Source organism: Nyctibius grandis, chromosome 4 (assembly GCF_013368605.1).
Source record: "Nyctibius grandis isolate bNycGra1 chromosome 4, bNycGra1.pri, whole genome shotgun sequence".
Taxonomy (NCBI): domain Eukaryota; kingdom Metazoa; phylum Chordata; class Aves; order Nyctibiiformes; family Nyctibiidae; genus Nyctibius; species Nyctibius grandis.
The window spans coordinates 101,932,878-101,957,322 of NC_090661.1; the positions used below are offsets into that span (position 1 = coordinate 101,932,878).

Here is a 24,445-nt window from a genome sequence, read left to right on the forward strand (position 1 = left end):
AAGGGTTGTTTTCCTGTAACAGAACTGTAGTTTCACTAGGGACATATTTTAAACCTGCTCCCAATGCAATGTGATAATCCAACATAATTCAAAAGCATTCAGAAATTCAGAGGCTTATTTGAATTTACCACAAATTATCAAAGCACTTTTTTATTCATTTTGCAAGCAATCCATTGAGGGTATGGAAACCTTCTTCCTTTCAATAGTTCTTGGACTCCTTTCCATTCCTCCCCCCTGTAAACTCACAGCTGTTTCCCACCTCTATGTTCCTTTTCTCACAAAAGCAAACCTAACAATGAGACAGCCATATGAAATTTGGACTACATTCACACCAGATAATTCACAAAGTTTGCAAAATAGGATTGCAAAAATCAGTTTTGGTGGCTGAACATCAATGGGTTTATATTTTTCTAATAGTGCATACAGAGAGAGATTTTCTTGCAAGAAAGAAAAGGAGGGGGGAGGTATAATCAGCAGATATAAAACATTTTGAAACCTAAAGTGAAGTTAATGACAATTTTGCAATCCAATAGACACTGGGAAAGTTTGGTAGAAAAATCCGTTAAAATCTCAACACTTCTAAGCCACAAGTGTTCAATAACTCTTGATGGACCTTTCCCCAGTGAAGCTACTTCACTTTTTTTGAACGCTGTCATACCTTTGACATCTGCAATGTTTTGTGGCAATACCTTGACAGTTTTCACAGGATGAAAAAAAAAATCCCCTTTTATTTGCTCTAAATTCCTCACCTGATTTGATTTGTTTCATTCCTAGGGGTCAGTGTCTGCTCCTCGTGCTACTCCAGATTTTATGTACTTAGATAATCTACTAAAACTGCAAGGTCGCTTCACTGAGCTGGAATACCTAGTACAGAGCTCATTACAAGCCAAGCCCTCTGAACCAGTGCAAAGGACACTTAGAGGGCTTGGGGAAACATCCAACCCTGGATTTTGGTAACTTACAAATCATTTCAACCACAGTGCTAATCTCTATGTCTCACTTCCATCACTGAACACACTGAACTCATCAGAATTTCATTAATGAACCTGTTCTGCTGTGCTTATTTTGCAGAAAACCTCTAGCCTACATGGACAGATACTCCGGAGTGTCCTCAAAAAAACAGTTATAAACTTGAGCAACTTGCATCGCATCTGCAAATCTGTAATCCAGAATGGTGGCCAAAAGAAGGGAGTAAAAATCTGACTCAGTGTGATCACACAAAACAATTCTTTTGTAGAAAAAAGAAAAAATCCCAAAGCAAGAAAGAGTCAGTTTAGTACAAAATACTTTGCAACATGAGGGTAGGATGTTCTCCTTGTTTGGGGGTATTTCAGAACCTTACTTTTCCATCTTCACACTTGGTTCCTGACAGCACAAGACCAGGGTCGGGCATATCATCACCCAAGTACACGTGGGTACCACGACACAGAATCTTGCCACCTTCCTGAAGTGGGATATTAGTTTCTATAGAAACAGCATTGGTACCAATGACAGGTCGATTTGCTCCTCCTTGACACTGAATTTTTCCGCATTTAGCATCTCTGAAGTAAATAAACAAAATAAAAAATGAGTTAAATAATTTTAAATGTTACAAGCTCCCTCCCACCACCGTGCATGTGTTCCTGTGTTTGCAGGGAGAGACCCTACCTGGGTTCACATTTAGCAAAGGAGCTCTTGGAGTCTTTGCCACAGTTGCCGTAAGGATCACCTGCAGAATTGACTCTCTCAAAGCAGATCCCAGGAGCAGGTTTCGCACCTGAAACAAAACCTGATCAGAACTTATCTCATACAAGGAGTTTTTAATAATTTTCTTTGAGCTCCACTGGTGCTTTAGGGGAAGGTAAGATGTGATCTGCATATTGACGAAGCACAACAAAACAGTTGTGCTGGATCAGCATGCTAATTGAAGAGCCTGCGTGTGCGGGTTTTCCACGGTTATTTGTCTCTCTTGGCAGTGCTGAGCAATAGACAATGCAGAACTCATTCTCTTTCAGAATTTCTCTAGATGATATCCCTCTTGTGAATCCTCCTAGGACACAAAAACTTTTAGCAAATGCCAAATCTAGTTTGGTGAAGAAAGACAAAGGCCAGCTGGTAAGTTAACTCCCTTCTTTTTACAGTAGTCCACGTGATTCTTGTGAGAGCCCGAGAGCTGAAGCCAAAGAAAATACTTTTCAAGAAAGGCCTTTTAAAGTGCAATTCAAAATAAGAAACCAGAAAAAATCCAGTTGCAAACTAGAGTGCTGTGTGACTGTAGAAACACGACCACATGACATGGCAAAGAGAATATGCTGCTGTTAGCTGAAGCTGGGGAGAGGAAGAGAACCCATCCCACCTCAGTCCTCAGTAAATCAGCTCCTGAGAGGAAAGACTGACTTGAAAGAAGGGTCGTTTCTACCATGGTGGTAGAAGTAGGAATCTGGAAAGACAGGCAGCATCTGGTTCTTATCTACTGTGGTCTTTTATGATGGAGACATATCCTAACGGCAAAGGAACTTCCCTCATGGGAGTAGTACTGGAAATGTTTGTGCAGACAGATTACTCACCCCTATATTTTACAAGTTAAAAGGTACTATTAGGACGTCTATTCTAATGTCTTATACAGACAATCTCCTGTCCATTTTCCCCTAGATTATGACCAACTATTGAATATCTTCTAGGGGAAGATACATGCGTTCATCTGAAACGACTAAGAGGTGGAGGATCAACTTCCCTGGTTTGACTGTTGCAATGATTAATTAGTCCGTGTATTAGAAATTAATCCCTTTGTTCTATTGTGAAATGTGGCTTCTGTTTCCAGCCAATAATTGCTGCTCCTTGCAAGATCAAGAGGTCTTTTGCTAGGGCCCTTTACTACCCCATATTTTCTTTCCATGAGATTCATTAATAGCACAATCAAGTTATTACCAACATTTCAACTACTCCAATAGACAGACTTGCTTTGAGGAGACAAGGTCGTAAGGAGACACACTGGCTAAAACTTTAACAGATATCTGCTAGATACGTTTTTGTACTTTTGATCAGCCAAACTAAAACAAAAAGCACTGGCAACAAATGATGTGATAGCCTAAAGACTGAGAATAGACCATTTCTACAGTGTTCCCTGATCTTTAACAGAGACAGAATATCTGAGCTAATGTTACATTTTTTATAAATGTTTTGAGCCACTTCCAAGTGTGTATGCCTCTAACTGTGGGTAAAACATATCGTTTATTTAAGCCACCCTGAAGATTTCATTTGAAAGCCTTCAAAGAAGAAGTTTGGTTTTTTTTTTAAAAAAAAAGGGGTCAAATTCCTGGAGAAGAAAATACAAATATGATTGTAAAACTTCCAGTTAGTGTGGATCTTTTCACTAATAACTCAGAGATTAAAGCCTCAATTAATTATCTGCATTTCACAGTCAGAAGCTTGACTAATACTATATACTGCTGAACAGCAATCTAATGCTATTAAGGACAAAGTATTAAAACTTGGAGAGGCTTAAGATGGCACTCTCTTTTCCTTCTAACATTTTTACATACCGAAACTGGAAAACTCAGAAAGAAAGGCACAGAAGGAACAGAATATGAGCTGTTGGTTCCCTGGAGAGCAGGACAAGAGCTTGAAATTCTTTGGAAGATTACAATCAATCTTGCTGAGTTCAGAATATTTCTCAAATCTGGAACGATTACAAGGGACTCACAGAGGATTCTTTCACTTCTTTTCATTAAACCACAAGCAATAATATAAAAAATCAACAAAAGCATCCAGACAAGGCACTGTGCAAAAAGCAAAAGTAAAATTTCCTTTTTCAGCATGTAGATTCCTCCTCGTCTTTCCAGGGCAGGCACATTAACTGTTCAGCTTGATACAAACATTAACATGTGCATATACTATGCCAGCTTTAGAAGGGAAGGGGAAGGAAGGAAAAAAACATGCTGTAAGTGAGAGGCTGAGGAAAACAGCTTTTTATCCCACATCTGCAAAGACTGACTTGCTCGGACCTAACTTGCCAAAGGAATATTTCCCCCCCCATCTACCAGGATCATATGCAATCGCTATGGGTCTCGTTTTTTCTTCTCCAGGAACCTTGTGCCCCAACTAGTTCAGCCAACGGCATACCGCTGCTACGGCTGGAGGCTTCCTTGAAGATGTGTCAGCAGCAGCCCAGAGCACAGACACACTTGCCCCAGAGTCGTGTGTGGCTCCAAAAGCTGCCAAAAGCCAAATGAATGCTCATGGCCTGTGCTTTGTCTGTAAGTGACCCAACAAAGACTTATTAAAAAAAAATGGTGTTAAAAAGAGAAAGGGCTCACTGAAATACTACGAGAGTTTAAGGTATTTATTTTCCTCTTTCACCTGGTGAAAGTTTTTTCGTTTGGTTGATTTTTTTGAATGTAGAAGTCAAGTGTGCTACACATGACGGAAAGCAGCCTGCAGGAAGAAGAACACATCTGCAGCATCCTTGCAGGGCTCAGGCAGTGAGCTTTAACTCCAACCAATAATACTTGACAAGAAAACAGATCTCATGAAGCACAAAAAAATGCTCCCCTGCCAGGCTCAGAGCAGGCTGTGTGTGAAAACACCTGGTACCCACTGATCATCTGCAGCTTGGAAACCGAAATCCAGCTTCAATTTCTGCCTGGTATCGAACCAAAACACATTGTTGCTTGGGGTTCGGATGGCTGTTCCCTCTCCTGACTGGTTTCTCACAATATTTGGACTTTTTTATAGATGAAAACATATCAGAGTGTAAGCAGCTGAACAGATGGAGCCACCAAGTTAAAAGGAGGTTTTCAGAGGATGCTTAAGGAAGAGAATTGTAATGTTGTGTTTCTGGAGGAAACCCATTTATCATGATTACACCATACAAACTGAAGCAGAAAGTCCTGTCTTTCTCTATTTTGCTACCTGCACAGGCAAAGACAAAATGATTTGTGAAAGATTTCCCATGGTTATTAAGTGCTTTGAGCTGGACGAGCAGAGTTTATTTCACTTTGCTATTGATAATTATAGTATCATGACCCTGTAATTAAGGTCCTGTCAGCCTTTCCACGCCAAGCCTTATTCAAGGGATTAAATCAGCCATTTGAAACTGCAGAAGGTCAAAGCTTGCCACTGCAGTTGTCAGCCTGGAGATTTTTTTCCTCCAAATATGTATATTGATGAGCCCATTTATGTCTCTATACGGTTGCAAAAAAAAGACATGTTCTACACTTTTGGGAGCGATACAGAAATGCTGTGTCATTTCAGATCAGTGCAAGACCTGCTGCAACGAGAAAATACCATCACGGTCTCCTGAAAGAGAAGAGAGAAATTTCTGACCATGGTGCTGATTCCAAGAACAGAGAAACACCCATTATCAGGCTGGCATTGGAAAATAAAGACATTTCAATTCAGTTCCCAACATTGTCTCAGACTTATTTCAAAAAAAAATATTATACAGTGTATATGGGTGTGGAGAGGAAAAAAAAAAAACCCTTTGAGAAAAAGACTGGAGTTCTGTAGCTCAGAGTATACCAACAAGCACCACAAACAACTGTATAAATAAATATAAGCATAAAAATACAGTTCTCTGTCACGTGATTTGCATCTGGATTTTATATCTCATTCAGCTTGTTCTACTGCACTGATGATGCAAAGCAAACTTTCCACAAGCTCCCCTTGGCCTCTCTCTTCCTCTTGCTGATCCCTGTTGTTAAGTCTGTGCAAGACCGAGATGGGGTTGAGCTGTTATTTTTTTGCACTTAAGGAGTATGCTAGCTCTCACTAGCTCTGAAAACACGGATAAACACCTTTTATGTCTCCACAGAAAAAAAAAGGCCTGGCCATAAATCTGTGGTGATCAAAAGAGTTTGATTTTACTGGGTTCAAATCTTTACAGTGCTTGGATAAATTAGTAGTTTTGCAAAAAAAAAAAACCAGTTGGTGATGGTTTCATCAGCTAAAGCCCATCTATTTTGCCTACAGGGTAGTACCTGGAAAAAACTGCAAAGCTTTTACACCAGTGACAGGCCTTTGTAACAAATATTGACATTAAAATTAAGATTGCCTCTGCCTAAACAAATGGCCACGTCTACGCAACAAATTTTAGTGTGTTGTAATTATGAAGTCAATGCCTGCCTTTGGCTCCCCCAAGGCATTGCTTTTTTCCCTCTCAGGGAAAAGTAGGAAAACACACTGACAAACATCTCCTTTCCTTCCCTAAGGAATCATTTTCTTGTCAATGTAGAAAAAGCCATGAGTCTAAAGCTGAGAATCCTCTATTCCTTGGTAATCAATAATTTCTCTCTCTTAAATAGCTTTATCTGTGTATCTAGTTGCTCCCAGAAAATGCCAGTGGAGTACCAGACATTACACAGATGCATTACTATCGATGTATCTTTCAGTCACACTACTATCAATAGGTCAGATCAGTGCAATTTGATATTTTGGAATATGAAACAAAAAAGGTCACAAGCAATTCATGCATGTTGCTCCTTAAAGAGAAAAAATTACGTGAATTAAGGTGAGAGAGAGAACAGGGAAATCTGTGTGTTCTGGGAATGAACTTGGTCTTTAAGGGGAATTCATGGCTACTTTCAGATACTGTCCCCAGGTGCTCCTCCCCTCTTTTACACCAAACTTTCCATGCTATTGTAGATATGGAATAGCAAAAAGTATTCCTCCATTTGATCTGAATTTATCTGTTGAAAGTAACAAAAAAAACCCAAGGAAATGCAAGTACTTCCTGCAAACAGATTCCTATTGTTCAGCCTACTCTTAACTTTACCATTTTTACTGTTATAATTTTTCTTTAACTAGATCTAAAAACATTAAGACTGGTATTTATCATTGGGCTACTGAACATATGTACTCTGATGAATAAAGACATCCAAAAGAAGGCATTGATAAGGAATTCAATATACTGAATATTATTTTCAGATAAGTTATTGTATTTTGTTCTGCATGGTTTTCTCCTACTGGGAAGAAGAAAAAAGGAATTAATGTAAATGAACTATGACCTGTTTTCTCTTTACGGTACTGAATTTTTTTAAAAAAACCCCACACAACTACTCCTTCACTCCACTCTAACACATACAGTTCTTAAAAACAATTTTAATCAATTACAACAATCTGGTAAAAGGTTCAAATGTATCTTTTTGATACGATGTCCAGACAACATCTTAGAACATCAAGTCTGTCTTTTTGCTACAAGCAAGGCTGGAAGGAAAGCTTTTTTTTATCTGTCCCATGATATTTTTCTAGCTGTGTGGCCCACCTAGCCCTCTTCCCATTCCACCCCGCATCTGCCAGCTCATACTCCAACCAGATGTGATCAAGTGGTGGATATTCACATCCCTAGTCTTTAAACCCAGACTATAGGCCTTGATTTTTCTTGAACCCTATCTACTAAACTGTTTGATTGTTCACTTTATTGGCATTATTTCTAATTTATACTTCCAACAATGTGATCAGAATCGAGCCTTTCAGTTCAGGTTTGGTAATGTCCCATCCTCCCTTTCAAAATCTTTATCCCTGGGTATTCCCAAGATAAATAAGGGTATTCCAGTTAAAGTCTGTTTGAGCTCTGCTCTTAACAAAGTCATCTTTCTCATAAGCAGACCCCCATAGGCTTGACCACTGGAGACTCCACGCACAGCAGTGCCCATATTGAATAGCCCCAAGAAGGAAGACTAGAAAGAATTAGGAGAGCCCTGGGGCTTGGAGGATGTGCTGTGTTAGGAAACAGACCTGGCAAAGGAGCTGCAGCAATTCAGCTCCCTGACCTTTAGCTGAATTTTTCTCAGCAACTGAAATTATTAACAGTCCGACTGAGTAACTTTCCATGGCATGGGAAACTGGTTCATAACGAGATTTTGCTTTATACAAGCGAAAATGTCTCTGTATCCAGGGGATTAAAAATCCCAGTATGACTAAGACTGGAGGCTATGATTGTACATGCCTATATGAGCTCATATTAACTCCACGACGCGAGTGGGATTCAGAAGAGTATATCAGATACATCGTTTACTACACATGGGGAGTTTAGTTCTAAACTGGGACGACTCTAACATGTTCTTATACCCACATGACCAAGCTAACCTGCTATCTGTATCAGTGACATTATTTCTTGAGATGCTTTAATGTTCTTTTAAAAATAAATTGTGAATGGTCCAAGTCCCCGTGAAGGTAACAGATAAATTCTTCAATAGACTTCTGATGAGGGTTTTGACCAAGGGAAACATCTGTGTGTCATTATATTGATACATAAGTTTTGGAACAGAATTAAAGGCAGAGAGATCCTGAATTGAAAGAGGCTAAGGGAGCTGAAAAAAATAGTTTAAAAGAAATAATTAAATCTAGCTCTAAATACTGCTTCTCTTCAGGAGAGGTAAAAGGGGGTTTTCCCATGTGAGAGAGGGGGTGAGATGCTGAAGGAGTCATGACTTGTCCCCAGCGATGCAGGAGACAATAGCACAATGCTGAGTTAGTACTCGTATTTCAGTGGAAGGGCCACAGGACATCACAGAAAGGTGAACGGCTTTCCTGGGATATCGTCTGTTTCAGATTACCCAAGAACTCACGCTATTAGATTTTTGCAAAAAATAAGTAAATTCCCATGGGAGACTAAAATCTCTTTCCTTTTGAGAATGTACTGTGCTAAGAGTACTGCCAGAGACTGCATACAGGGTAACACCAATTAATAAAATACACACTAATATACAAGCATCTTATGTCAATGTCAAATACTGACCTCTGTTTCTGGATACAGACAGACATATGTGTTTTGCAGATGAGCAATTTAGAGCACAGAAGGAAGCTTACACACCAGTCTGAAAAGGGATGTGATTTCAACCTGTCAAGAGCATTCAGCACTTTGTAGGATGACATAAGGCCACATCAAAGTCAGTATTAAATGATTTGTCTAAGTTCACATAGCCATTTGCAGCAGTGTTGCAGAATGAACCTAGTTACTGTTGCTCTCTACCTCCTGCTGCAAGAAATGAACATGACTGCAAATCAAGGAAAAAATGAATCACAAAATGATGCCCTCATTATTCAGTTCTCCATTTCAGAAAAGAATAGGTACAGATTGGTACTGTATAAAATTCCTCCAACTCCAGCTATAATCACACACTTTTTTTTTCCAAGTCTATCGCATAAACAGATCTCTAGTTCCCAAACTCACCTTGGCCCCAGAGGGTGATGCACTGCTGCTCGTGGGTCTGGCATATGCCATTGTAGCAATAGCCATCCACCCTGTGGCACGCGTGCCCGTCGTGCAGGTACACGTTGGCTGGGCAGTGAGGGCTGGCTCCTGTGCAAAACTCTGGCAGATCACAGGAATTACTCGACTCTCTGCAAGAAATCCCCGCTGGCTTTAACTGCAAAACAAACAAAACCCCTTCACTGCTGTAATTCCAATCAATGCAGTGGTATAACCCGTGAACAGCTTTTTCCACAGGCTCTGCACCAACTGACCGCAGAGGACAGTATAAGGATTACGCAGCTCTTTAAATACATTTATTTGACACGGGTTGCGAAGGGTTTGGCAGGAAGGAGGGCCAAACTGAAGCTGAAGCTGCAAACATGGCTCACATGGCTCAGGGCAGAAGGTAAATCCAGCCTTTTGTTCGTTTTCAGTAATGAACCAAAGTTTTCAGCGTGCCTCCTGCAATCTCGCCTAAACACAGAGGCACAGAAGCATTTTGCAAGACCAGAAACATTTTCCTCCATGTGGCTTTAACAGCACAGCAGTGACCAGGGCAGCCAGCTGACCCCGTAACATTATGTGTTATGTTATGGCTCATGAAGCCACCAGCCCACTTGACTCTGGATTCAGCTCCCTGACAACTTCCTGGGATGGAGGTGCATTTCCTCATGGAAATGGCACTCTGTCACGGGCATCAGGAGCAGCTTCAACTTAGTTATACAACTAGCCCATCTAACTGTTCTGATTTCTCTGGATAACTACATTTTTTCAGAGCTGAAGGCAACTAGTAGGCAATGGTGCAATGTGCCAGTCTGAACATTCACTTATCAACAATAACCACAGAAGATGGGTGTGCTCTGGGAGCAGCACTGAATTTTAACTGCACCACCACGGTGCCTTTGGTAAAAAAGCAAAAAGACGTGAAGACTGATTTTGCTCAAAAGCATTTGCTAGCTGTTCTGATAGCTTGCTGCTACTGAGCTTTTAGGCAGATGGTTGCCACAGACACAATGCAAACTTGCTGAATGCTTTATTAGCCCATATGCAAGAGATGGTCTGAGAATTCAAGAAGGTAAACGCCTGTGGCAAGTTGGCTTTTTATAGTACGTTAGGAGCCCACAAGAGCTGATGATCTGCCATTAAAAATATATGTGCTGTTGATTGAATTAATATTTTAAGAGTCTTCCCATAAAAAGAGGGTCCATCATTTAATGACTGCTTGCCAGAGCACAACATCCATATTGGCATGAAAAAAATCAAAGCATACAGAAGTTCATGAAAAAGAAGAGGCTTTGCATGAGCAAATGAAGTGGCTACAAATAGCACAGACACCATTAAAAAGGTCTGTTGATCTGCTCCTTCAATAACTATTACAATTTGAGAATTTTTTTAATTGCTTACATGAAATGCAAGTGCCTTAATGCTTAATGATACCAATTTGCTTGTTCTCCATCCTTGCTTACTGTGCTGCAGTTGGGAAGATTGTGGAACTCTGCCCACCCCACACAGATAAGACACGTTTGCGTTGGTTCACCTGGCAGTCCTCGCAGCAAAGTCCATGCGCACACACTGCTCCTGGTTTCAAAGTACAAGTAGTTGCATTACAGCACCGGTTTGTACATTCCTAGATGGGGGATAAATTGAGAGCAGACAACTTTCAGTCACAACGAGCTGTAAATCAAGAGGCTGCCTATAGCTCTGCCAAGAAAAGCTAAGCATGAAATAATGAATTATGTATGAAATTCTACAGCTTGATCCAAACTGTCTTGTCTGTCCTTAGATTCAACAAGCGCAATAATTGTAGTAAAACCAGAGAAGCCATTGAGGAAGGCTGGTTTATTCTAGCTATGGATCTAATCCCAAACATCACAAACAGCTCAAGTATGCTTATACCAATCCTGACACAGTAGTACGGTGTTCTATCAGTGGACTGATTCCATTGCCTCCAGCGAGGATCCAGCACCTGTGTTGCAGTTACTGAACATCATGACTACAGCTCTCTGTTTTGTGATAGCTGCTCACCAAACTTCTGCATTGCACGGAGCTGGTGGCTGCCACAAAGAAAGATGATGACACCTTTCCGTGTAATCTCTTATTGGGGTGTGCCAGTAACAGAGCTTTGAGGAATGAAATGAGTATGAATTGCATTCTCACTAACTGATACATCCCAATTTCACACTTAGGGATCAGATGGTGGCATGTGTGGGCTTTTGCAAACTTTAGTCTCAGTAGAATGAGCTAGTAAGAAGTTTCAGAAAATAATGGATTTGTTTCTCCAAGATTATGCTCGCAAGCCGCAAGTCACATCAGCTGCGCTGGAACCTCATCTCTCGAACAAAAATAGCAGCAGATAAAATTGCTCTTCAGCTGTGTTAAGTCAGTTTGACTTAACAAGGGATCACTAACAATGTAGGGAACACAGGAAAAATAAGTGGGTTAGAATGATGTTCACAGCCTCTTGTTACTTTATTGCATTTGTAAACTTTCCAACTGGAAGACAGGGCGACCACTGCACTCACAAATAAAGAGCAAAATGATTCTCAGCATTTCACTGTTTTCTTGGATAGTATCTGCCTGAACACACAAAGCTAACCGTGCTGCTCTGAGGCAGCGGAACAACTTCCTGCACCTATTTTTGATCACGCCAGAAGGCAGCAGGCTGCGCAAATATTTCTGTGCAGCTGCTGTATTCAAGAAGTAACACTCCTCTGGACAGAAGCACATTTTATAACTTCACCTCAACAGCAATCTGAGAAGAGCAGAGTGGAGGAAAGCAATGTCAGTTCAATTAAGATACTTCTGAAACGGTCAGCTCCTATACGCCATCACCTGGCCCTACACCAGCCAGCCATGGCAAGCAATCGGCATTCCCCAGGCAGACTGGGATGAAGACACACAGCCCTTTGAATGATGTTACTGCAGCCTTTGAAATTTCCAATCGCTCACTCACTTATTACTCATTATAGGGGATGAGCTTGGTAAATAGTTTTTGTGCCTGGGCTATTAAATTGTCAGGAATGGTTTTTACATAAACGGGCAAGCAAGCAGAAAAGGCTCACAAGGCTTTCAGAGGCTGGAAGCTGCCACTCGAAAATACTGCTGGTTGTTATTATTAGTTATTAGTAGAAACAACAGCAATGATGGCAGTTGGGTTTCTTGGTGTAGGTCTCCTGAGCTCATCAGAGCATCTCAGACAGACTAACGCAACAGCAATTCCAGCATCACCTACATGATGCCAGATACTGTAGGCAGGACATCTTGTTTTCACCTCCTCTCTTCTAAGAACACAAGACAGACCACACTGGGTCAGCCCATAACTCTTCCAGCCTTGTGTCCCCCTGACAGCAGCCAGCAGAAAAGGCTTAAGGACAAGAATGTGAACACACATACATGACACCTTCCTGGCTTTCCCTTGGCTCCATGGGCATTTTTAGCATCTGTAACATTCGGTGGAAAGGAACTTGCAAGTAATCGACACAGTGTGGGGAGCAGCTCCTTCTGCTTGTTTGAAACCTGCCATTTTCTAACTTCATTTGCACACTTCTTGTCATGGGGCAATCGCTCCCTACTCACTCTTTCCATTTCCCTCACGATTTAATCAGCTTCTGCCACATTTTCCTTCATTTCCTTCTTTTCTAGCCAGAGACCCTCCAAAACTTTGAACCTCCTTATTGCTTTTCTTTCAACCTTTTTCATTCTGCTTTATCCTTCCTGAGATCAGGGAGGGGTAGGAAAAAAGCTGCACACTGCAGATTTATAGAGGCCTACTGGTGCTTTATTTTGTTTTCCTATTTCTTCCCCAGTAATTTCTAACAGCCTATTTACCTTTTAGACCACTCGAGCACTGAGCTGACATTTTCATGAGACTATTTATTGCAATATGAAGTCTTGTTCCTCTATGGTCAGAGTCAGCTCAGAGTCCATCATCTTGTATGTGATGTTTGGGATGTGCATCACTTCATGCTGAATCCCATTTGTCATCTTAATGCCCAGTCCAGCTGTCTCAGAAGGTTCTTTTGCAGTTCTTCACAGCCAGCTTTCATCTCTACCATCCTAACTAATATCATCAGCAAATTCAAGACTATTCCTCTTCCCAGGCTGTTTATGAGTATGCTGAATTTTGTAGTCCCCAGGACATGTATCTCATGGATACACCATAGCAGATCTCCTTCCACTGCATAAAATGGATGATTTATACCTGGTTGTATCTCCTACCTTTTAACCCAATTTTTGCCCAGGCAATATTCTCTCATCCTACAGCTGCTTAGTGTCCTGAACAGGCTTTGGTGAAAGGCTTTGGCCTAAAGCCTCTCTGAACTGCTAACAGGCTGCAATAACAGCATCGTCCCTTTCCATCCACTTGTTAAGTCCTTCCAAGCACTGTGATAGGTTTGTAAGACAAGATTTCCTGGCACAAAAGCTGTGTTGACTTGTCCCTGGCATGTCACAGCTGTTCAGGCACTAGCTCTTAATTACATTTGGAAGTAATTTGTCTGACTTCTGCTTTACCAATTTGTAGTTGTCTGATCCCCCTTGCAGCCCGTTATAAAACACCCACATTTGTCACTTTTCAGTTCTCAGGGAACAAGGATTTTATTTTTAATTTTTTTTTTTCCTTCTTCTGTCTTTCCATGTGTAATCTACATTAACCCTCCTTCCAGAGACACTGTAGAATGTCAGACATTTTTGGTAATATAATCCAAAATGAAGTTGGGCCTCAATTGGTGATATCGTCCTTGGTCAGGTCTTACACTCTTGGCCTGGTGGTGGGCATGCTGTCATCCATTATACTCAAGAAGATGACCAGCACCTGATGCACACAAGACCGCAGCATGGGTGGAGGTAGTCAAACAGTCCCTGCTGCATTAGTGTTTCCAGAGTTGTCTGAAGGGTGGGAGATGTGTTACAGTCATGAGTCTCCATCCTTATGAATCCATTGCTGTCCTACTGCTAAGGAATGTCAGTGAGCACAGACCTAACACAAGGCTAATATTTTACTTAGAGTAAAGGAGAAATAGCCCTACCAGCCACCTACATCTACATATTCAGATGATATATAATACTGATCACTGATAAAATACAACTAGCATATGTTCTTGTACAGCTTTCCATGCCATAAAATATTGCAACACTATTGACAAAACTCAGCTGGTATAAATGACTGGGCAGTGAATTATTAACGAGTCTAACGGTTTTCTGGTACCACTCAGATTATAGCAGTAAATTCAAAATTAATTTAATTGGGCCCAAGCTGCAGTTTTCCAATAGAATTAAAACCAAAAATCATAGAAAAAAAGAGGAACAAGTCAGTGGTTGCTGATGTTAAGTGGTTTTGACTTGAAAAGGTATCGCTAACATTCAAAAGTGAAAATGAGAAAGATAACTGGGTTAGAAAGACATTTGCAAGCTGCTTGCACTCTATTGACTTTAAACAAGAAGATAAGCCTGCTTCCTCCAACCTTGTTACTCTGAAGAATGAGTGAACTGTCAGGAAATCCTTATGGCTTGTGTAAATCCAATACACTGGATAGACAGGATACAGCAATATCTCGCTGTTTTAACTGCCCCGATCTATTTTGTCTGCACAACCATATTTATCACAGGAAACAAATCCCTCATCTGCTGATATATTTAATTCAGATAATCTGAAAGAGGTTCAACACAGCCAATGAGCATGGGAAGCCAAAGGGATAAGGATGTCGGCTCGGATAATATTTGACCCCAGGTTTTGCCTGTCTCCTCCTGATCTGAGCAGTCCTCTGACACATTCGCTAAACCAAATGGAATGATCTTTGAAGTAGTAGCAATCTTCTGGGGAGGTAGTAAAGGCTATCTCTGTTAGTAAAGTAGTTGGCTAGCGGCAAAGAAAAATCCCATAGTGAAGGAGGGAAATGTCTTGTACCTAAAAAGTGAAGATGGCTGCAACCAAAAAACACCTAGGCAATATTGATGTTTATGTAAATATTTATATTGTTATTACTATAAATATACGAGTGGCTTATATATGGAAACAAACCTTCAATTAACACATGGTATCTTGAGAAATCTGAGCAATGTTGACAAGTTTATTTTGAGTTTAGCTTATTCGCTAGTACTTAAAGGAATTTCTGTTGTTAGATTCATGACAGTTAGTCATGATAAGCCTGTTGGACAAGCCATGAGAGAGTTTGTTCTCTAATGGCAAATCAAGCACATTCTTAACTAAAGCCCTGCCTGAACTTTAGCAACTCAAATGCATGTCAAGCAGAAACTTCCCACATTTCTGAGGTCTCTGAGGTTTAAGCTGATAAGATAGAAGCAGTGAAGGGAGAGTTTTGTTTTACACCAAGTAGCGTGAAACGTGCCAAACCAATTCTGACTTGTCTTTACTGTTAAAAACCTGCAGAGAGGAGGTGAGCAGTAATTCTCAGGTGGTGTCTTACATCAGGCTCCCCGCAGTCGCACTCCTCTCCATCTTCCACGTAGCCATTCCCACACTTCTGCCCACCAAAGGACTCCTTGACTTCAGGCAAGTTGAACAGACACATTCCTACTCCTTTTTCCAGGCTGTTTTCCAGGTCCTTCCTACTGCAGCTACTGAATACCATGGGAAATGGGTAGCTAGAAGAAAAATACACAGAGACAAAAAAAAAAGAGGTAGCATCAGCGGATGAAAACATCTCTCTCCTGTCACGCTGGTGACCTTTTAGCACATCTGTGCACTAAGAAGAAGATTGTGTTCAGTTTTTTAACCCTTTAACATGGGATTGAGAAATAGCAATTCACTGTGAAACTGTGCCAAAAACATTTAACAATTTCTGACTATGAGTAAGGGATTTTCCATCATTTTCACTTAAATTTGTAGCTGCTGTTAAGGATTGAAAGTGTTCACATTTGGAATTCCTTCTCCCTCTTTTGCATATGTAGTTATAGAGCAAATTTTGATCATGAGCCTAAAGAAATACTGGGCTTACAAGGAGGATTCCCGCATTTACAGGACTGCAAAACATTCTAATCCTTCTTGGAAGATTCAGCCTCAAATGGCAAATTCATTCATCTTGCCCTGCAGTATGGCAAACTTCCTGCTCTTTTCAGGAAAATAAATTAGAGAAAAACAGCAAGTTACTTGATAAGAGCCTGCTTCTGCAATTCATCAAAGTTGAGCTTGGGAACTGCATGATTAAAGCAAATACAGTTCTTATTTTTAAATCAGGATGACTGTGAAGACACTACTGAAAATACCCATATTTTGAATTCATACTGCTGAGAGCAGGATTTGGCCCTGCTGTGCAGGCACATTGCGGCTGTGATTTCTTTTGGAAAACCCATGTACAATGTTATCAAAATGATCCACTGTCGTACGAATATCACCAGATAATTTGTATTTTTTCTGTTGGAGGACTTAATTCCATTTTCACTAATGAAGGTTTGCAGTTTGATTCACAGATAAGAGACAAAGTGGCACCTGGATGTGGCCATCAGAGTCACGTCCCGAAGTCTGCTGTGCCCTCTCCGCACCGAGATGTTCACATGGTTACGTTGCATCTGGATCACAACCAAGTCGTAAAACAGCATCTCCCCTAAGACTCGGCACCTTCGTCACTGCTGTCTCATGCTCCAGCAGTAATTCAACACCATGGCAGCACAGGGAGCCAACCTGATAATGACTGGACTTTATCCCCTAAATGCTTTGAATCACTCACACGTTATTATGGCCTGATCTTTACAGACAAGCAAGATAATAGATGGAAGTTCTGCACTGCTGAACTTCAGATGTCGATTAATCTACTGTTGTTTCTAATATCCTGAAACAAAAAGCTTGCTTTGTGAACGATGACGCCTACAGGTATCAGAAAGGGATCATTTCTATTAAAAAAAAGAAATGTTTGACAATTACAAATGCGATACAGCTTCCTCTGCTGACATAAGGAGGTTAATTAGGATCTTCTAGAAAGGTTATGGGTACCTTACAGAATGTAATTTATTTTGTGGCTATTTAAAATTACCTCTTCTACAGATTCTTTTGCAATAAAACAGCCAGCTCATTGGAGAAGAACATCGACATGACTCTGAAGAAGAAAACAATTTTCGTGCATCACTACCGGGCTTGTCTAGTTAAACTAAACAGTTCTGTGATTCACTGACATATGACTTCAGAAAGTTAATAGGCATCTCCACTTAAAAAGCTGATTTCTGGAAAATATCAATGTTTAGGCAAAATGACAGAGTCTAAGATAAATAATAGAGAATTTTCAGAATAGCATGAGGTAGGAGTCAGGCTGCTAGTTGCAGCTCTGGGCCCCAAGGGAAAACAGAGAAGGTACTCGAAGTAATGGAACAGAAAATAAAGGCACTTGGGAAACCTCCTACTGACCATTTTACATTGACCAATTGGAGATGACCTTAACAGGTCACAAACTCCTGCCCTGTTTTTTGGGGGGGGAAATAACCCACAAAATTTTGTGTACGTGACTATGAACAAGTAGATGGACATACACTACTATCAAACACCAGGCAAAAAGCTCCAGAAACCCAGATACATCTGACTGATAAATCCTGCACAAAATATACGAGCGCTTGATCAGACATGATTGTCATATCCTCATATTGCTCATAAAGGAATACTGCAGCATCCAGGCAAGATTCTTCACTTCAGTGACACAGATTTACTTTGATATCCACTGAGATGAACATACATACCTTACACACACTGAAACCAATTTGGGAACACAAATAATGCATTTTACCCAGTGCCATATGTCTCAGACACACACAAATCATGAGGACAGCTCGCCAGTCAAAGCTATCAATATTTTAGGGCTGTTCCTTGTATCCATGAATGCAAGATGTGTCTGTTCGCCACTGGGAGAACAGAATCCTTACTCTGTACCAGAGGTGAAATAATGTCATTGTTAATGAATGAGATTTGTTTCCTCCCAAAGGAACTTCAAGCTGTTTCCTATTTTGAACTAAGAGATCCATTCATCTTCTGGCTTTTCCTGCTCTTGACGCTGATTTCCTTAGCTGACATCAGTGCAGCACATGTTATTTGATGAAATTTTCTGAAAATACTTTTTCTTTACCAAGCATGCCCAAAATAAAGCAATACAAAACCAAAGACGAACCCAACAAGTGGAAACAGAGCAACTGAAGGGTAACCACACCATGCAAGAGAAGATCTCACATCAGTTGATGCCAGTTGTTATTTCATTGGAAACATAATTGATCTTTAATACTGTGATATTCTGACACACAACAATTCTTCAAATTTTTGACAAAAAACAATCCCATGTAACAGCCACAGCATTTGATCATTGTGATTTCAGGTTACATTTTGGCTGTCTTTGCAATTTTAAAGCTGTTTCATCAGAAGCATGAAATCCCTGGCAGATGTGAAGGGAAGCTCTAGATATCAGATGTCAGTAGCATTAGGCATGATGTTTAAGTGAATCTGGAGCTTGTGAAAATTGACAAAGTAATGGTCATGTGAAAGAAACTCGTCCTCTGAACAAATGCAGCAAGCTTCCTCTCCCTACCTTGTTAAGAGGCTTCAGACCTCACCTGAAAGAACTGCCTTTGGGTGGGAAAAGGTTGTGGGGTGTCCACAGTAATGTCAGTCCTTGACTTGTCTCCAAGACTTCAGTAACATGCTAAACAGGGATATTCGTGCTTTCTGTCATAGCTCAGACACTTATCCTATTGCAAAAACCCCTCAGCTACCAGCTCATACAGGCCATTGGAGAACCTTCCAGAGGTAAAAAATTCATTAGCAGTCAGTATATTCCATTATCCTTCACTCAAGACATTTTCTTTTACAGATCCTTATTTTTCTGCAGTTGGAAAGAGAAAGGAAACTTTAGTCCAACCTAATTCCTATTCTAACATGCTGAACAGCCCACACATTTTCTACGCTGTCTGAATCTGTAGATTTAATACACAATGGATCATTTTGTCAAGCCATCCTGGCTGTGGGTACAACTCTACAGAATTCAAATCGTGCCCAGTTCCACATCAGTCTCTTCAGTGGGTTTACAGCAAGGAAAATAATGTCAGAGTCTTTCTACCCCTCTTGAATCCACAGCATTCCTCAGTGTCCCCTTGGTGCTTAAAAGGTGTGCTTAATCTCAAGCAACGAATATCCTAGTTCCCAGCAAAAATAGCTTTGACTGTTCCTGCAAACGAGAGCTTCACAGTAGTAAGAGGGTGCCTGGTAATTGACTCCTTTAGAAACAGAGTCTGGCCTTGTCCCATTCATTTATATTTCAAGCACTCAAGCCATTCAAATGCCAGTTTCCTCTATGTAGTTTTGCGTTTAGCCTGTATTAGATAGCTCCTTTCATTAACTAAGTGAAGTGGCATCATCACTGTGTCAAGTCCCTTTTAAGAATAGAGAATTCTTTGTACTAGCACCGCGTTGCCAAGCATAGCCTTTTTTTTTTGCATGAACCATAAAAGTTCATCTCCATCATCTCCATTTCAGAGGCATTCCCCCTCCTAACAGGCTGAATAACAAGAGAGTACAAGCACAGAAAAAGAGAGAGTCACTGCCCCAGAAAATTATAGTCTTAAGAGACCAGACAGCCAAAGCATTCAGAAGAAACAGAGTGGCTGCTGACGGCGGCAGGGTAGCACAGGAGATCAGCCACAGTCCTAGCACTGATCCCACTGCCGAGGCTGCTGTGCCATGTTCACCATTGCTGTCTTTCCCCTTGCTCCATGTGGAAAATGCCTGGAGTGGCACTGACTTGGGCTGCAGGAGATCTTTGTTCCATTCCAAACCCTACCACTGCATTGCAGCAATACCTTGGGAAAGCCATCTGAAGTGAAACCTCCTTGGTTCCTCCAAACCATGTCTATCTACATCTTTAGGCATCTAAACATCTAGTTCCTTGGATCTACCTCCTCCTCTGTGTTCCTCCACCATAGAACATGCCATATTTCGCTGTTTCTCAAGAAGCACCACTGAAGTGGTAATACCATAAAAGCTTCTGGCAATTCTCTATGCATTGCACAGGAGGATAAACTGCATGTTCACAATATCTTGAAAACCAACATTTTGATTATTATGATTATCGCTATCCAATCTCGGGCTTTTTTCTTATTCAAGAACTGTGAGATTTATAAAGTAACTGCCTTGTTCTCTCCAAAATATTGGTACATATACACACACATACATTATATGTATATATCAATTATATAACAATTTATAGGGTTCATTTATTCCAGTTCATATTGCAACCTGATTATTCAGCATTATGGCAATGTTTATAGAGAGCCTTTTACCAAAAGGCCCTGAAGCGTTTTACAATTCACTCAATTAAAATGCACAACAGCCCCAAAGAGCTCTATTAAGTACCACCAGGCCTTCCTCCCTGAGGTAATACAATAATTGGAGATTAGATTAATCTTAAAACGGCATTTTGATTTTCTGGAGCATACTTATTGAAACAACTGTTGACTAGCTAATTTCCAAAGGTGAAGAAAATTGGGACCGGGCTTTGTCCAGAATGTTTGAAAAATCAAGCTTGAGAGGACATATCTGGGAATAGTTAAGGCATCAGCTGTGCTTTTTAGGAGCATGAAGGTGCTCAAAGACAAGAGGGGTGCTGAGTCCCAGCCCTCTGAGTCAGAAATTTCACTAGTCAAGCACCTGAATTTCCAACCTTTGTCTGAACTGAACATCACAGTGTCTCTTTGTGTCTGTCTTGACCCTAGGACCCTTTGAGATTCACAAATATGAATACTTACTCTCCTTAGTCTTCAAAATTCTTGACTTTTGGCTGCACAGTGGCTCACTTACACCTGGAGAGGAGGAGAGCAACTCAGATCCTTTTATTGGAGGTAGAAAATGTGAGTTTGGGCTCCCTCCTGTTCAGACTCTACAGAATGACTTACACACAAAGGTGTAGGTTTTCTGTTGCATATTCCAGTTTTACATAGGAACCTAAAAATAGTTTTGTTTTTTTTTTTAACTTAAAGAACAGCGATAGGCTTGCTTTTATTAATTCAGATATAAATGATTTTTCCATGGAAAAAATATCAGCAGTGGAGAGCGTCACACAAGCATAAACCTCTAGAAGGTAGAAGCTCAAGTGACATTAATGTTTCTAGACCCAGCGAGGTGCTGATTTCAAGGAACTATGGCAATCTTCCAGCCTAATCTAACTCCTGATCTAATTGACATAATTCTTTCCCACTAAAAAGCATCCCCCTTGGTTTTAACCTTCTAGACATCATTACTGCTCTCCATCTCTTGCAAACAACTTTTTATGGTCTCCTAAGAGCTATGAGCCTACTAGAATAAAACTGAATTTTCTATTAGACGACATTTTTTGACACTTCAGCTATTCTGTACAGCATGTATGTTAATGAATTAGTAAGCATAAAGAACCTCACAGAATCAGGCATTAAGCAGGAGATAAAATCCCGTTGTCTTTGATGTTGAAATACGTGTTCAAACACTACAGATCCCTTCGTGTATCAAGTGCTGCCATTACACGTTATTTCATACGCCTCATGTTTTAATAGCAATTGTTTAAAATTAGACAAGTGCCATAATATGGAAGGGCTGTTTAATTATTTAAACAATGTCTTCATTTGTAAGTACTTTTGAGGGAGGAGGACATAAATGCAGTTTTAAAGTAGATCCCACAAGCACAATAAAGGGAGACTCTAAAGGTATCTGCAGATTCTCTCCCACCCAAACCTTTTGCAAGTGGCAAACACCCAGGACAACTGGGAGGAGGGGGGTAAACTGGAGGACCCTTTGGGTTCCTGGAAGAGGTACAGGCCCTTGCAAGCAGCACATGATAGAGCTTTGTGCAGGACACCAGTCCCAGAACTGATGGGGCACACCTTTTTCGGCAGTGTTGGAAGGAGTTAACTAACAATGTAGCGTGGTTTTATATTTATATATAAAGTATTGAAACGGGAAGTTTGCTTCAAAAGGCAGCAGAAGTCTGACAACTCATACTTATTTTTCTAACCTATTTTTCACTCTCTTGCCCCCCTTTTATAGTTTTAATCCCTAGAGCATCAATAAAGTAGAGCATGGAATTAGGCCATGTAGTTATACATGACAGCAAAGCTCTTGCTGTCTGAGTTCATGGTCAGTGATTTAAAAACAAGCCTAGATTTCTCCTACAGCTTTTGTCATGTTCACTACGTGGTAGTTTTTACACTGCCAATAAATAACTGTGAATAAGTCACACTAGTGGTTAATTTAATTGATGTGTAGTGGCAATGGCTTGTTGTGCTGCAATGAAATTTCCAGGGTTATTGAAAAGAAAGTCTTTCCAAGTAAATGTTTAAACTTCACACACAAATGCTTTAGGTCCATTTTGATTTGGCCCTGGGGACAGTGCAGATTCCCAGAATGCATTCAAGTAATCTCACTTTAGGTGTCTAGATTGGATTGTCACAGCCCCAGTCAGGACTTGACCTCTCCCATTACAACGAAGGTGAAAATTTAACTACCTGAAATATTCGAGAAGGCAGATTTATAACACTGAATGTGGGACTTCAGGGCAGAAAGCAGCACTGAAACAAACGTCTGGATGGTTCAGAAAAATACTTTCTGCAAAGGAACAGCATTTAATGGCTTTATACAGTATACACTGTCATGGCTTGGTATTTCTGCAGTCACAGAACTGCCAAATAAAACATTATTAGCAGTTACTTTTACTTTGACAAATGTACAGTCAGAGAAGTTTTTTCTTGTTGAGAGGCCTATTGTGACTCCCCTTTTTGCGTTCTGGGGGTGAAGCAATCCTGAACCAATTTATCAATCCTGACAGTATTCTGACTGTATGCTGGAGTTATCTGCATTGCAAAAGCTTTATGGGAATTGAACTCAGACAACTGTTCTTCCTGTTGCAAACCAGACAGCCAAGGAAAGTAGCTATAATCAGTTTGAATTTGCCTCTGGCTCATCTTTTGCTCTGTTTCCTTTTAGACCACTACCTCATTAATAAAAACTTGCTGGATTGCTGAGAGTTCAGGTTTCACAATCTACTGCTCAGAATTTGAGGTTAATCCAATGCTGACTACAGGAAAAGTGAAAAAGCAGCCCATAGCAGAGGGAGGGATGAAAAGGCCAGGCCAGGTCTGGTCCCAGGCTGAGGAAAAGCAGGGCAGCGGGCGCACCGTGCCTGCCAGCACTTGCCGGCGATGAAGGAAGCTGCAGATAAGCAGCACAACCAGAATGCCCCGTGGTTAAATTTGTTACACAAAACACAACATCCTCAGCACATGACAAGCAAATAAAGACAAACTGTCCATCCCGTTGCTCGAAATACCTTGCTGAAGATCAGCTTCCTACTGATTTCTGGTTAGATAAAAGACACTTTGACCCTGCTTGAAATGCCAGGGCAGCGCTACAACATGATGATGCTTCATGTAGGTCCCAACATGATTTTACAATCAGCTTTTGTTTTAGGCAGTTACATTCTGATTTTCTCCCTTGAAAAACCTTGGAATTGTTTTTTAAATGAGTCAGGAGCAGATTGGGAGAAAAAAAAAATAATCTGACTTTGGGAACTTGGTTTTGAGCAGAGCACTTCATAGAGAGCATGTCTGGGTGAGGGAGAAGAACAAAATCATTTTTCAAAAACCAAAGCAGACCAAACCAAAGGGGATATCAAACCCAGATTGTAATACAGAAACAAACACCCTCTGATATTTATTTATGGACGTTTCCACCTTTCACCAGTATAAGCCCTTGTCCTGCCTGTGTGTATCCTAAACACAACTCATGACATCCTGCACCCTGAAGAACGAAAGAAGCACACATGGTTATCCTCCCAGCCAATGTCGTGATCAGTGTGACCAGCTTGATTTAAAGACCTGCCACGCTGTGGGTACTTGGCCTCAGCAGATGGGTTTGGGCGAGGATGAGCCTGTATGTCAGAGGAACAGATCAAGTGACAGCAAGTTAAGGGAAGGGGACTCTGAGGAGGGCTAAACCCCACAAGGAGGAATCTGGGCCAGGGAGATGAGATTTGAGACGCAGCCCTCTGGACAAAGCACGTGAAGAAGCTGCCCACTGGGAGAGCAGTAGCAGAAGCATTAAGAGAATGAAGCTTACAGAGATGCCAGTTGTTGAGGCATGGGTGCTGGAGAAAAATGGCTGAGCCCTGCAAAAAGCTGGAAGGAATATATACGTGGGAGGACAGGCTCATATTGATTTCACTTAACATCTGTCCTACCTAGTCTCTTAGTAAATCAGGACTCCAAGACAGGAGTATTTGACTTGTAAGCAGCATGGCTCTTTTTCTTTTTCTTTTAGAAGAT

General features: G+C 40.8%; 1 protein-coding gene across 1 annotated transcript in view; it reads right to left on the reverse strand.

The window, feature by feature from the left end:
* The window catches only part of ADAM12 (ADAM metallopeptidase domain 12), a 188,849-nt gene that overhangs the window by 15,703 nt on the left and 148,701 nt on the right, over positions 1-24,445 (reverse strand). The window contains exons 12-16 of the mRNA XM_068397466.1: positions 15,598-15,775; positions 10,710-10,799; positions 9,152-9,347; positions 1,648-1,756; positions 1,343-1,541 (exon numbers count right to left, since the gene is read on the reverse strand). Of these exons, the coding sequence (XP_068253567.1) occupies positions 1,343-1,541; positions 1,648-1,756; positions 9,152-9,347; positions 10,710-10,799; positions 15,598-15,775 (772 nt within the window). The remainder of the gene's footprint in view (positions 1-1,342; positions 1,542-1,647; positions 1,757-9,151; positions 9,348-10,709; positions 10,800-15,597; positions 15,776-24,445) is intronic.